The 15178-nt window shown below is 41.6% G+C and overlaps 1 protein-coding gene across 1 annotated transcript in view; it reads right to left on the minus strand.

The window, feature by feature from the left end:
* Window positions 1–281: 281 nt before the first annotated feature.
* LOC104460683 (tankyrase-1) overlaps window positions 282–15178 on the minus strand; it is a gene marked incomplete at its 3' end in the record, with an annotated part of 116138 nt that continues 101241 nt past the window's right edge. Inside the window, exons 13-20 of the mRNA XM_010077847.1 lie at window positions 11543–11622; window positions 10382–10527; window positions 8102–8267; window positions 5649–5868; window positions 5322–5431; window positions 2695–2883; window positions 1131–1368; window positions 282–364 (exon numbers count right to left, since the gene is read on the minus strand). Coding sequence (XP_010076149.1) covers window positions 282–364; window positions 1131–1368; window positions 2695–2883; window positions 5322–5431; window positions 5649–5868; window positions 8102–8267; window positions 10382–10527; window positions 11543–11622 — 1232 coding nt within the window. The remainder of the gene's footprint in view (window positions 365–1130; window positions 1369–2694; window positions 2884–5321; window positions 5432–5648; window positions 5869–8101; window positions 8268–10381; window positions 10528–11542; window positions 11623–15178) is intronic.

The raw sequence follows: 15178 nt of genomic DNA on the forward strand, positions 1-15178 counted from the left end.
GTCTGATGTAACTCTCAGAATACAAGGCAAATTGTCACTCATCATGTACATATAAGAAAGTGAAAGACTGGATATCTGAATCAAAGAACAAAAGAGATTTCACAGGTTTCTCAACTTCACCATAAATATCTGGTGACTCATTTGCAGTTTTCTTGGACATACTTGGTTTTCTGTAGATGTGAAGTTGAGTTTTTTTGTTTCTCTTTTTCAATTAGGGAATTAAAATGTCACTCAAATTTATTAGTCTCTCTTTTAAACATACAAGTAGAAATGTTACTTACCTGTTCTGTTTCAAAGATGTCCCGAAGGTGTTCAAGACCCAGGCTTTTAAGGAACTGGGTAATGTTCATGTCAAGTCCAGAAACTATAAGAGAAGAAACAAGTCATTATATCCTATGCACCTGAATTAAAAAAAAAAAAACAACACCCAACAAACTTTAAAAAAAACCCCAAGCAATACCACTGATTCTCAAAATTCTGAACTCTGTTTCTTTTTACAATCAATTTGTCTATGTGTATAATAAACAATCCACTTCCACTGCGTGAAAAGTCAGTGTAAAGTTCATCACTGTCCCCTCCTCAGAATCATACCACTGATTCTCAAAATTCTGAACTCTGATTCTGCGTGAAAAGTCAGTGCAAAGTTCATCACTGTCCCCTCCTCAGAATCAACGTTTAAAAACCACAAATGATCTGTGGCAAATACAGGCTCATATTGTAAAGAGAAGGGAAGGAAAGGTGGTTGTATTTTTGCTATGTCATCACCTAGATGCTGACATAAAGCATGCATTCCAGACACTAATCAATTAAAAGCCTTAGCAAAATCTCCCAGCCATCACAACTGTAATTCCTTCTATCAAGATAATTCCCATTAGATTTTCTGTATAAAATCAACAATGAACATCTGGGCACCTAATCACCAACAGTAAACATGGATGAACAGCCAACAGTGCTCCTGGCGGAGCACATGAGAAGAGAGCAAGCAGCAGACACTTTACAATGCAGATAACAGTTCCAGCTGTACAATATTTTCTGGCTAGTCAGAAATGCTTTTCAGATAAAGCAAGGCCTATTGTTATACTGAGCTACTGTACTTCTGGCAATGCAAACTTGTCCAGCAGCAAATGCACCTTCTCCTTCCTTCCTTTCAGTCCCTGCTGCTCCATCACCAGCATTCGATGACCCTCCTACGGCTAGTTCTGCCAGTGGCCCAGTGAGGTTATCTATACTGCTGGCAGCGGAGAGGCAGGACGGTGTAGATGCTGGTGAGATCAGGGAGGCACTGACAACAGTAGCTTGAGGCTTAAAGCATGTAGGCAAAGCTTCTGGAGGCATCGCATCTATCAGCAAAGCTCGGATATCGTCAGCCTGAAAAAAAACAGGAAAACATTCAACATGAGGTTCTATTATCACAAGTCACCAATCCCTGGAAAGAACTGTTCTTTGAATGTAATTGATTGATCTGTTCCCTTGTTAAAAAGAAAACTGCCAACTTTCGTAACATGGGAATTCAGGGTTGTAAGAACATCCTGACTCGCTGCTCAGACATAGGTGGATCGGGTTCTCCCCATTTGTACAGGTACGTAAGACGGTACATCTAATTTCCTTTCTGGCAGAATGACTTTAGAGATGTTAAAGCCAGGAAGAGCAACGCTGCCACTTTGTCTGAAATCCTTCACAACCTAAGCTAGGCAATGCTGCCTTGTAATTTTTCTGTCAGGCTCAACTTCTGGTCAAGCATTTTGTACTGGATCAAGGTTTCAATGGAAGGATTCTACCACTGCCTTCATCATAATCACACCTTACAGTGTTAAAATAGAAAAAAAGAAAGGAGCTACAAGAGAAGTGTGAACTTAGCTAACAATTGGATTTAGCCTTTTGGACTAAATTAAGCAGGACCCTCATTTTCAAGAATTTCCTCCTTGCACGTTCCCAGAGAACATGATTAAGACATCCTTATTTTTCCACAGAGAAATCTAATAGTTTTTGTATCTTTCATCACAAAGCAAGTTTTCTAAGCTCAGATTATTCTGGAAGATATTTCTTGAACTTTCCACAAATCAATCAATGGCCTTAAGAGATACTCACACCAGAACCAGACACAGGGTCCAATTTAGTTGCATTATCTGTTCCATCAAGGCTGGTTAACCTGGGATACACATTTTTGCGGAACCTTATTAGGCTTTTTAACCAGCTGCCACTGCCACCATTAACAAAAAAGTTTCAGGTGCCAGTTTTAGAAAAAGTTTGATAGCCACCTGCACATCTTAGAATGTTGTTTTAGAGTTAGTAAAAAAAAAACCTGAGGTAATACGCATGCACTGAGCATAATCAGCCTCTAAATGAACCCATTCTTCTAAAGGCCCATCTGATTTTCCTCCTAGTTTCAAAGAAATAATCACCAACAGTACACAGACTGACCATCACTGGGGACATTTCAGATGGGTTTATTTCTGGCAATGAGAAGATTGGTCCCAGGAGCAAATCCTTAAGCAGAAACAAACCTTAAATCACAAGCCACATTAAGACCTCAGCCAAAGGAAAAAGTCTGGACCCTGCACAAACAGGAACCCTGGAGATGCTCATCTCCCCCTGCCTCAGCACCGCTGATCACCTGGAGCCACAGAAAGCCATTTCATATGCAGAACAAATCCTCCAGAGCAGTGTGTGGTTAGCACACCAACATGAACTTACTGTTGCCAGGTCCAGTGGTGTCTGACCCTCTTGATTCTTCATTGTTGGATCTGCTCCATGAGCTAACAGCAGAGCACAGAGTTGTGTCCTTCCTTTTTGTGCAGCTTCATGCAGTGGTGTGAAAGCCCATTTATCTGTTGCATTTACGCATGTGTTGTATTTGATCAGCAGCGCTGCGATATCCACATGCTGGAAAACACAAGAACATCTTAATCAACGTGACACTGGTAAAATAGGTATTTCCTTTTTTGTGCTGGAGGTTATGGTGCTTAGAGTGCTCTGTAATCTCTCTTTCCTTTCTTTAACTCACTTTTCTGCTTCCTGTGTCTATGTATCAGCATACTTCATGTACCACTCCACACTGCAGCTCCACGGTCATTAAATCTGTACCTTTACACTACCAGATCATCCACCAGCAGATGTATAATTGGGATCAGGCACAAAAATATATTTCTGCCAAATCACCCAAAGTACATAGCATGAAGTTTGTGCCAGCTGCAGGAGCAGACATGATACTTGACCCAGCATAAAACCAATAGAGTTAGCTGACAAAATATTTGTAGACAAATTTGAACTGGCAACACAAATTTACAAGACTACAACATTTTTGGTACCATACTAGGAGCTCTGAAGATCAACGTGTTGTACTGCTGAGCCACCACTTAAATGTCTGTGCACAGAAGCCTTTGTTGTACTTTATTTCTTTCTTTCAATTTCCTGCAAGACTTTGAAACCATCTGTGGCAGCACAAATTTGTTCTCTCTCCAATCATATTTTATGAGAGAACAGTAGCTGATAAAACGCATTATGAGTGTCATAAGGACAACTGTTTTACATGATCTTACAACCCCACTTCCATCAATAGCCTGTCCTTGAAGTCTCCCAAGTTAAAATAAGAGAACAGAACACTGAAATAAAGTTTTTGTCTGCCTCTGACCAGTAAAATTACTTGTGCAATACAGCTAAGAAATAAAAGAGCAGGTAGTCAAACCAAGTAGGTAGGAGTGTGAAACACTGAAATTGTAAGCAGAAGCACAAAGACTTGGCAATGGACTTCATTTTTCCTCTCAATGGCAATTAAGTGACTCTCAGCAGCTCTCATAAAAGGGCTTGGTCCCTGAATAACAGTGGTTTGAAATGACTGTTGATCTTATTTTTCCTCTCTGACAAATTTTTAAAGCAATTGCTGCTCCTGTGGCTTTTCTGACACATGAAACCCTACTGAGGGACATGGAGTACAAAGTGCTAGGTGGGAGAACTGAAGATACTTTGCGAGGAAAAGGTATACAGCACCGCTTCACTAAATAAGTTGATACAAAAGCACCAAACACTGCCTTGTTAACTTCTCCTAGAGAAAATAAGGCAACCAGATTAGATTGGCATTATGATTTTTAGGAGGGATAATCGGCTTGAACATATCTCTAAGACTTCCCTGTGCCAGTAAGGAACGTTTTCCCTTTGCGTAAAATGTGTCTTTTGGTCACCCATGCTTGAAAAGAAAGAACACAATCTTTGCAACAGAATGTATCTCTAGATCTAAGCAATGTCCTGGAAATGTAATGCTTATGGCAGATCCTGATGAACAATATTGCTTGGTATTAGGACCCAGAATCACAAAAGAACTCTGTGCTGCATTTCTAAATCTTCATCAGGATTTGGAGCTTTTTGCTCTTTAGGACACTGGGATCACAGACTGACATAAAGAACCAAAGCAAATTATGCAGGCTGAGTTTCATTGATATGCTTTCCTTAAAAACAAGGTGAACACTGTACTTTTTATTTCATTTGTCTCTCAAATGAAAGCAATCATTGTTCTACTACGATCATCTCTCCCAGATTTTGCTCTTCTTGTGCCAGGGCCAGGTAGTAACAGACAAAGCATATCACGAAACCTATCAAAATCACTATTTCTTGAACTTCACGTCCTCTGTCTGACCATAAGCATGCTGCTGGGAGCTTCCCAAGCACTGTCTCTGGACAATTATGTGCAAGAGATTTCTTTCTCACCTCATCCACAATTAGCAGCTGCTTATAAGCAACCTATCAGGCATCTGTGCAACGGGTACACACACAGATATTTCCTCCTATATGGAGGAAGGAGGGCCTGTCTCACCCAAAATGGTTTGAATCAGCCTCTGCAGACAGCTTGCCCAAGAGGACACCCATACTATAAACTCAGCAGCTTTTCCACACTTCAGCATTAGCAATAGCTCCCCACCAGAGATCAGCTGTAAGAGACCTCCATTTCCCTGTCATCACCTAGACACAATCCCCTGGTATTGTTCTCTTCCTTCCGTACAAGTCTTTCAGCAACAATTTGAGGTCTTTTCTGTTTTAACAGTCACCCCAAATTTAACACTGTTTAATGCTGCGTATCTGCTCACCTGCATAAAAGTTATGTTCTAGTGATCTTTCCAAACCACAGCCTTTAAGTGCTACAGCACACCTGAATCTGTGTCTTATTTAGATCTGTAGGACTGCAAATGGGACTCACAACAGCAACTTAGCCCAACAAATATTTAATGCCATCAAAACCTGAACTATATTCACAGCAAGACAACTGAAAAATAACTGACTTTGGATAAGACCTTAAGGAGTTCCTTGTTGGCAAGAACGCCTGCACCTACCCCATAGGATGCTGCATTATGTAGGGGGATTAATCCTCCTTTGTCCTGGGCGTTAACATCAGCACCATGCTCAAGAAGGTATTCAGCTACTTCCAAATTGTTGTAACCAGCTGTAGAAAAGGCACATGAAAAGAAATCGGATATTAGGAGAGTTAAACTAAGGAAGAATTATTAGACAGAAAAGCTAAAGCAATTTTTCAACTGCAAAAGCTCCTCTTTTCCCAGTACTGTATTACCTCCTGAAATACAGCTGCCATAGCAATGGTGATTAACGTCTGTAGCCCTATCATCAATATAAAAACTCTCAAAACCTGGTGAGTCACCCACCTGCAAGATGTAGCGGTGTTGAATTTCTTCCCTGGGTGTCTCTGCAATTGATATTTTCTTGAGTACATAGCTTCTGCACTCGTGCCAGGCACCCTTTCTTGGCAGCATCTAGCAAGGCAGCGTCTCCTCGCAGTAAGTCCTGGATATCAGTGTCTCCTTCTTTCACCAAATCTAGAGGAGTGTTCCCATCTCGATTCTTTTTTGTTGGATCAGCTCCATGCTGCAACATGGAATACTATTGTCACAACCATGAGCAGAGCAGCGCACGTGAGTCCCTATTTTGTGGCACAAGATAGGAGGCAGGGGATTTTGCCGACCTGCCATCATAAAGTAATGACTGTACAGTTTAGTAGGTACATGAGAATTAACCAAGGAGGCTGAGGCCTAAAGCACTAGTCTACAACACAGCTGTACAAATCTCAACTCTACAGGCAGGAATGGCAGTCCTCTGCGAGAGCTGCCACTGCCCTACTTGCAACTGAAGCAGGTATATACTGCATATAGCTATACCTGACTGTCACAGCAGGTGCTTAAGAAAAGCCAACCGCAAACACCTTGCTGGCCAGTCCTCCCCTTCTCCTGCAAACTGGCTGGCAGAGGTGTTTCCTCAGCACACCCTTCTGAAGTAGGGAAACCAAGCCTTGAGTTTCACTAAATGCCACCCTGCTATTGAAAGGCACTTGTTTCGGACTGAAACTAGAACAATACTCATTTCTGTGCTTTCCAATAGATAACTGCACCATCTTAAGCAGTTTACAGGTCCTGGAAAGCAGTGAAGAAAACATTTTGGTGGGACAGCAGAGAAAGTGGATTCGGATGGCTGCTGGAGTATATCTGTGCTGGTAAAATATGCAGAGCAGCCAGCGATAAGAACACAGGACGAGGAGAGGAACAGACACCTACATACAGCATGTGGCTTGAGTCATGTCCACATACAATTTTGTGGGAGGACAGCTCCTTCCCTGTTCACTCTCAGCAGCAGTGGGGAAAAAACTAAGATAGATAAGGCAGCGGCAGCTGCTGGCACTATCGTTCACTGGCTGGCTCCTTCAGAATAACCACACACAGTGTTCCAATCCCTGCCAGCAAGTCTACCCTGCCATTTCTCAGTGGGGATGCCAGCAAAACCATGTTAGTGTGAGCCACAGGGAATGAGCTGGGGATGGGGAGAGCAGAAAGAATTAACTGCCTTGTATTTGGAAGCAGTACAGCAATGCTCACGGCATAAAGGGCAAACAGCAAGGGACAGACCACATCTGTGGTGCTTTTGGGAAGAGACCATTCTTTGCACAAAGCCTTGTAAACTGCAACAACTTCTCCAAGATACAACCTTAGGTCCCTTAATTTAAAACTCATGAAACTTGGAACTATTCAAATAGTCTCCAGAATAAATATCTAAATGAAGAAGCAGTGTCTTCTGAGACTCCTTCAAAGGCATAGAAACAAATGAAGGCGGTAATTTTAAAGAAAGGTGATGGGAAAAGAAAGTCTCTCCAAAATGCCTGTACATTTTTGTTTCTTTCTTCAAGCAGAACAAGACAGAAAGAGTGCAAGTCAGGAGTCAAACTCAACATCCACAGCTCCGCAGAACTGACAGCAGTGCCATCTGCCATAAAAGACACAGCAGGAAAAGCCCTAAGCAAAGTGCCCTGCAAGCACATATCCAGAGACATCCAGAGCTTTACAGAAGTGTGTTACCTTAAGGGCATATTTGGCTCTTGTGCAAGAGTGATGTCAAAAAAAAAAAAAAAATTCAGCAGTTTCTATCTCCTGTTGTACATCCATTCAGGATTCTCCGAACACAAAAAATGGCTACATTCCCAGGGGAATGGTCAGAAAACTCCAGAGACCTCCAGTGTCTGCCCTCCCATGGCAGCATATGATCTTATGTTAAGAAGTCTCTCAAACTCATGTTTCTCACTGGAAACACGTTGGCATTACCTCATGCTTTTTACAGGTTCTTTCATTAATTATAATGAATATTTGTTCCACAGTATATTAATATGCATTTTCTCCAGGAGCTTGATAAATTAAACATTAGCATAAAAGTTTTAGATTTCACACATGCCAGACACCATTTAGGACCCACCTTCAGTTATTGCTCTGTCTCAACAAAGGTTTACGTAACTGCAGTAACTGTTCCAGAAAGGGACGAATAAGCTAAGGTGGGATTTTTGGATTCTTACACAAATTCAGCTGCTTTTTCCAGTTTGGGAGTCTTGCCCTACTTGGCTAATAGTATTAATAGATGTACTGGAAAAAGTAACTGTACTGATGATTCTTTGTGAGTGAACTGACATTACACAAAAAAACACCTGACAATTATAGGACGAAAATAAGATTTGAAGACACCACGAAGAACTCACTGAATGTAATTAACTTTGCATTCATTAATCTTCAGCAGAAATAAACACATACACATTTAAAGACCCTGAAAACTCCAGATCACATACCTTTAAAAGCAGCTTGCAGATTTCATATTTTCCTTTTGCTGCTGCTTCATGTAGAGGGGTGAATTTCCACAGGTCTGCCACGTTGACAGAAGCACCGTGCCTCACTAAGAGTTCAGCCACTTCGTAGTGTCCATAAGAACAGGCATTGTGCAGGGGTACTAAGCCACTGATCAAAGAGAAAGTATTAATAACTACAGAAAAAGCCCCAATATTCAAAGTTCCAGTAGATAAAACTCCCACTTCCACCTGACATTATTGATACCTTTCAGTCTTTCCAATTTTCATAGCTTTATTTCCCTGATGTTAAAACATCAATGAAAACTTCACTATCTTCCTTCAGTTCTTATCTGTGAGACTTTTAAATACTTAGCAAGCACCAATGTTACTACTTCCACAAGCAAGTAACTTCAACGCTGTTAACAACAGCCCAACACTAAATTGCGAGGATCACTGATGTTCTGACCTTGGATATCTGAGTGTAAATTTCAGAAAAGGTATAACACTATTGTATTGGGTTTGCACGGCAAGGTGACAGTGGGGGAGCTACAGGGGGGCTTCTACGAGAAGCTGCTAGAAGCTTCCCCCATGTCTGATAGAGCCAATGTCAGCTGGTCCAAGACAGACCTACCACTGGCCAAGGCTGAGCACATCAGTGACAGTGGCAGCACATCTGGGAGAACATATTTAAGAAGAGGAAAAAGTTGCTGTGCAACTGCTCAATTGCAGCCAGAGGGAGGAGTGAGAATATGCAAGAGAAACAACTCTGCAGACACCAAGGCCAGTGCAGAAGGAGGGGAGGAGGTGCTCCAGGTGCCAGAGCAGAGATTCCCCTGCAGCCCGTGGTGCAGCCCATGGAGAGGCAGCTGTGCCCCTGCAGCCATCGAGGTGATGGGGGAGCAGATCCACCTGCAGCCCGGGGAGGACCCCACACAGGAGCAGGTGAATGCTGGATGGAAGGAGGCTGTGACCCCATGGGAAGCCCACAATGGAGCAGGCTCCTGGCAGGATCTGTGGGCCCATGGAGAGAGGAGCCCAGGCTGGAGCAGGTTTGCTGGCAGGACTTGCGACCACGTGGGTGACCCACGCTGGAGCAGTCTGTGCCTGAAGGACTGCACCCCATGGAGGGGGACCCATGCGGGAGCAGTTTGAAGAACTGCAGCCTGTGGGAAGGACTCATGTTGGAGAAGTTTGTAGAGGACTGTACCCATGGGAGGGACCTCACGCTGGAGCAGGGGAAGAGTGTGAGGAGTCCTCCCCCTGAGCAGGAAGGAACAGCAGAAAGAATGTGTGATGAACTGACCACAACCCCCATTCCCTGTCTCCCTGTGATGCTGGGGTGGAGGAGGTAGAGAAAGTTGTGAGCTAAACCTGGGAAGAAGGAAGGGGTTGGGGGAAGGTGTTTTAAAGATTGTTTCACTATCCTACTGTGATTTGATTAGTAATAAATTAAATTAATTTTTTCCCCAAGTTGAGTCTGTTTTGCCCATGACGGTAACTGGTGAGTGATCTCTCTCTGTCCTTATCTGTACCCATGAGCTTCTTTGTAATATTTTTCTCTCCCCTGTCCAGCTGAGTGGCTTTGGTGAGCACCTGACATCCAGCCAGAGTCAACCACCCACAACTATACAACGGGTTTGAAGCACAGTTACTAGTAAGCACTGCACTATATATATATATATACACATATACAGGAAGATAATCAAACACTTCTTTCAGGGAGAGCCTGAAGATGCAACATTGGAAATGTTTTAGCATTGGAAATGAATTATCCCCCACCCTGAATCAATATATTGGAGTGAAAGACCAAACATAATCACGCTATTCTACATGATTGCTTTGCAAATACTGCAAAAACCTGCAAACAGTTAGCATCATTTAACTGAATATAACTGAATAAATAACTAACTTTATAATACAAGCTAAATAACAAATTTAGAAAAACAAACAAAGATAACCCTGGTATGTCACCCCATGCAATTCAAATCTAATTTTAGTTCACCTAAACTAACTTAAAGGCTGCTTTTAAGTACAAAGTCTTATGTATTGCAGTGCCAGATATGTACTTGGCAATGGCTTTGACAGAAAGCCAAGTATGCCTTAACGGTCTATAAATCTCCCTACAGCGATGTCAGGAACAATGCAGAACAAGAAGAAAGAAAAGAGAAAAAATTTCAAGAGAAAAACATGACGGCTGCTGAAATACGAAACAAAATGAATAGAGGTGAGTAGAAGTCCCACATTAATACAAAACAGCAGAGCATATGATGGAATGAAATGTACCCTTTATCTTTGGCATGCACATCTGCTCCATGGTGCAACAGATACTCCACCACTGATACGCGATTATATCCTGCAGCGAAGTGCAGGGGCGTTGAATGACGGCCTTCCAAATCTCTGCAATTCACATTCTGAGGGCTGCAAAGTTGCTGCAAAGACAAAAGAAGAAACCAAAATCTAGTATCAGGACCAAAACAAACAAATAAAAAAACCCCACAAACCAAACAAAAACCACTGAATCAAACAAACAAAAAAACCCCACAAACAAAAGAAAAACCCCAAACTACCCTCTCAACACAAAATTTGATCCATTTATTATTAAATACACAATTTTAGAAGTTAGGTTTCAGGAAATGTCTTTCCACTTAGGCAAAGTTAAAAAAATGTCTGCTCTAAATTTATGTCTGAAAGTACTTCTATAACAAACAAGACTTACATTACGGAAGCAGTAGGAAGACATTCCTAATGTATTAGAAAGAGTGAGCCTCTAAATCATCAAGCACCAGGTTCAAAGCCATGTAACTTTGTCCAGATACACTGCCCTTTCCAGCTTGTGTTGTCTTCAGAAACACAGAAATATTGAGCTTGGCAGTTAAAGGAGGCACTGGTGCACAGAACTGCTGATATTTGAATATTGATATGTACCAAGGTGAGAACACATGCAGAAAGGTCTATCTGCAGGCTATTTTGCCCACAGACCAAGTATGAAAGACAAGATCAAACCCTTCCTGTGATGCTCGGATGCCAGGGCCTGACCTTTCACCTTCAGATTAAGGATGGCTTAAAAGGTGAAGTCTGCTAGTGTTACCATTTTTGTTTGCTTGCCTTCTGAATCACGCACCTGAAGCTTGCTTCCACTAAATTGTGCTTCTCAGGACCATAGGGTCCACTTTAAAGAACTACAGCTGCATCTTCATTACTGCATCTGAGTCCATCGAGGACATGACTGTGTGAAGGACTGGGAGAACGAACAGCCAAAAACTCAAGAGAAACACCACAGCACATCTTAATGCACTACCTTCTAGAAAAAAGTTATGATATTTGCCTATTTTTTATGATTTACCATCAACTGGATACTACTTCCACAACTTTTGTAGCAGAGGCTTCCACAAGCCTTGCACAGCAATACGAAGTGGAAAATTAACGTGAATTGTTCAAACCTACCTTCACAGTTTCCAAGTCTCCAGCTTTGGATGCTTCTAACAACCGATAATCCACATCAGATGTGTGCACAGGTGTACTTTCTACACAGGGAAAAAAAAGATGGTTTAGGATTACTTAGGATCATCAAGTTATATTAACTTGTGCTCAACTTACTTTCCAAACTGGGCAGGGGGAGAAGTCTGTTGTCATTTGTCAAACTGCAGCTGGACTTGTGATGTTCAAATTCATATTGCCTGAACAGCTGAATAAGGAGCCTTAGTTTCAGTGTAAACCACTCAGGTTCAGACTCTAGAGCTGACATTATTCTGCCAAATGGAATTTCAACGCTTTACTAATCCTATGTATGGTAAAAATGACCATTTCCGCATTTAAGAAATCTTACATGCTCACTGGGACAGATTTAAAAGTTTTGATGAAGATCAAAAGCACCTTTCGTAAAAATTTCATCAAACTGCATGAGGTACCAAAACACAGCCAGGGTTAAACGTGCTCTGAATTACAGCCTCTGCACTGGTGACATGTCTCGCACGATGAAGCGGTGACAAGGCGATGGGATTTCTAAGATGGCTCTGGCTACATGGCGACCGCCTGCTTTATGATGCTGCGGTTGCTATGAAGTGCAGTATGCAACCATGAGATCCTTCCCTTGTTATAAACATGTGGTGGTTAAAAATAGGATCAGAAGAATGACATAGTGATTAAAAGGAGACCTTTAGAACCGTTTTTCCCCCCCTTTAAATGACTGTAAGACAATGACAGGTTTTAGCCTCAATCAAAACTTTTTTTACCCTACTTCTCATTAGAAATGTGGCTGTGAGAAAGCAAGCATGGGCTGAGGGAAGAGGAAGAAGTGGCTGGAAAGGAGCAATGGATTTGCTGTCCCTAGAGCTCTTCAGTGTTGCTCACAAAGGAGCTGAAAAGACCAACTTGATAATTTTTAATAGAAACTGCTTTCCATTGCAGAAGCCACTCCACTCAAGCTCAAGGATTTATGGAATTTGGCAGCATGTTGCCTGATTGGTGGCAGAAATGACTGCCTAGTGCAAAACAAACATGGCAAAGAGAACTTGGGGTTGCAATCCTCTGTAAGAATGCTGTAAGAAAGCCAGAGTGTTGCATTAGGCTAACCTCATCCTAGATGGGCATGCAACTCCATCAACAATACTTAAAATGTAGAGAACTGGTACTATGCCCTGAGAGGAAAGAGCAGATGATGTGAGAAGGTACTTCTTACAGACTAACAGAGTCTCTGCAGAGTCCAGGCAATTCCTGACTTTGCAATGTAATCTGTGACTATATGGCAGGAGTGGAGAATGGGTAGAAAGATATATTTGTTTTCTTAACTAGCCATTCTTACATAAGGACATCAACTTATCAATTCACTTTGAGGTAGTATTTCCAATTGCAGCCCTGTTTTCTCTTCTTGATCAGTGTTTTGTGGCCTTTTGCTACCTCCTTGCCTCTGTACTCACTGCAGGAAGGAGGAGGAGGAAGCAAGAAGCAACTCCTACAAGCTCAACTGTTGGATAAAGGAATGCCCTCAGTTGAAGGAAAGCCTGAGAAAGCTCAGGGAAGAGGGACAGTGGCACCTTTAATACAGACAAAGCTGCCAGCTCCTTTCCTCGAGTCTACCTCGATCCTCTGGAGCAGTTCCATTCACAAGCAGTTGGACTCAATGATCTCAAAGGTCTTTTCCAACCTAAACGATTCTATGATTCTAAGTGATTCAAACACATGCTGCAAGAGAAGGATGGCAGCAGGGGTTTCACACAAACTAACTTAGAGACTGAGGGCAGGGCATAGCAAGCATCAAACTCCTGTTGTCAGAGTGGGTTAAGACTTCAGCTCACACCTTCTTAAGCTTCAATTATTTTCCTTCCATCACTCCCCACAGCAGCACCACCACCTCAGCATCCTGAGGTAGGGAGAGAATAGACGAGGCTAAGTCCTGTACTGGATCCAAAGGTCTGCTCCTTAACAACTGCTTATCTCTTCTCTGACTCCTGTCCTTGTCTTCACAAGATAGCAAAGACTCTGACCTCGGTCAGGGTAAAAAAGGAAATAAATCAGAAATATAATCTAATCACCACAGGAAAGAGGAATTTCAGTTCCACTAGATTGGGTACCAAAAGGCTGCACTGAGCAAAGAAACAAAACTCATCTCACTCTTCAAGAAAAGCAAAACTAGCAGCATCTTCTAATAAGCCTTTGAAAAAATTAACAAGCTCATTTGACAAGTTTTCTTACATCCTGTGGCCATACTCCCACCAATTGCAATCAAAATCAAAAGCAGCTAGCGTAAAGTTGTATCCACTGGCCACTATGCCATCATAAAGCTGTTTTCATAGTTAACTCACATTTGGGAAGTAGCTCAGCAATCAATTGCGAGAAAAAAAATCCAGCACTATACGGAAAATATATTAAGGTGTAAACACACAAGTCGGGTAACAATCTCTATCAAAACAACTCCAACGTTTAAAAAAAAATTCTTTAACCCAATCTTACAAAAATGAACATACAGTAATATTTTATGAACAATTTGAGCATTCATTTACTAGCTTCAAAATACAGAGAACATAAAGCATCAACAACCCTACATTACAAGCATTTTTTCAGCTTTTGAATCTTTCAGTCCTTAACACCGCTGCTACCTCTCCAATGAAAAGCAGTACAGCATGACAGCTGAAATTAGTTTTCTTAGAAAAGGCAAATCAGTGAAAATGAATTTTTAATTAAAAACCATATAAGTGTTTTCAGAATTCTTGTAAACTTACTATTTTTTTAGATCAAACTCCTATTCTCTTTAACAGCAGGGGATATGTTTGCTTTCTTCTGATTCATAGCTAACTTTCTCCTCTCTCAATACACATACACAGAGTCACGTGTGTACTTTAAACAGGCAATGCCACTTGTGTAACCAGCTATATGTAACCAGTGATGTCGCAGGAGTAGGTATACTTCAGAACAATCCTTCCTTGCACTGCTGTAAAATGCCTCTTATTTTCCTACTTTAAGGCAACACTGCTGAGAACACTGAAGGAAATGAAGTTTCTAGCTACCATAGGTTTTCTCATCTATCTGGATATCTTTCTCTGACTATATACGTATATCTCACTGTAAGTTAAGTAATCTGTTCTATAGTATCTACTGATGCAACTACTCTTCTCCCTACTTACAACAATTAAAAAGTGACATGGGTAAGAGGACGTAAACTCTCAAGCACTTATGTGAAAAATATTAGCACCCTCTTCAAACATCTATTTACCTAAGCACAGTGTCATCTAAACTGTATCCAAAGTACTTTCACAATAAAACCTCTCTGCTGTAGAAGCAGGAGACCTGAAGTAAAAGTTCAAATAGTTTAGCAACTATCAGTACTTATCTGCCAGTAACACTCTGTGACTCCATACTTAAGTACCTCACAGGGTGGCTGATGAGAAGAAAAAGGTTTCCCATATGTTCAGCAATATTCCAGCTGCCTTGGAACTTGTTACCAAAAAACCAAACTCCCCACATCTGCCTTCCTACAACCTCCCTGTACAGCAGCATGCTCTAAATCCACAAGATGTTTATTTTCTTCCCAATTTGCACAAAATCACTGAATTGACATGGGCTTTTTTTTCTTTTTTTTCTGTT

The sequence above is a fragment of the Pterocles gutturalis genome, unplaced genomic scaffold, assembly GCF_000699245.1.
Source record: "Pterocles gutturalis isolate BGI_N339 unplaced genomic scaffold, ASM69924v1 scaffold13978, whole genome shotgun sequence".
Classification (NCBI taxonomy): Eukaryota; Metazoa; Chordata; class Aves; order Pterocliformes; family Pteroclidae; genus Pterocles; species Pterocles gutturalis.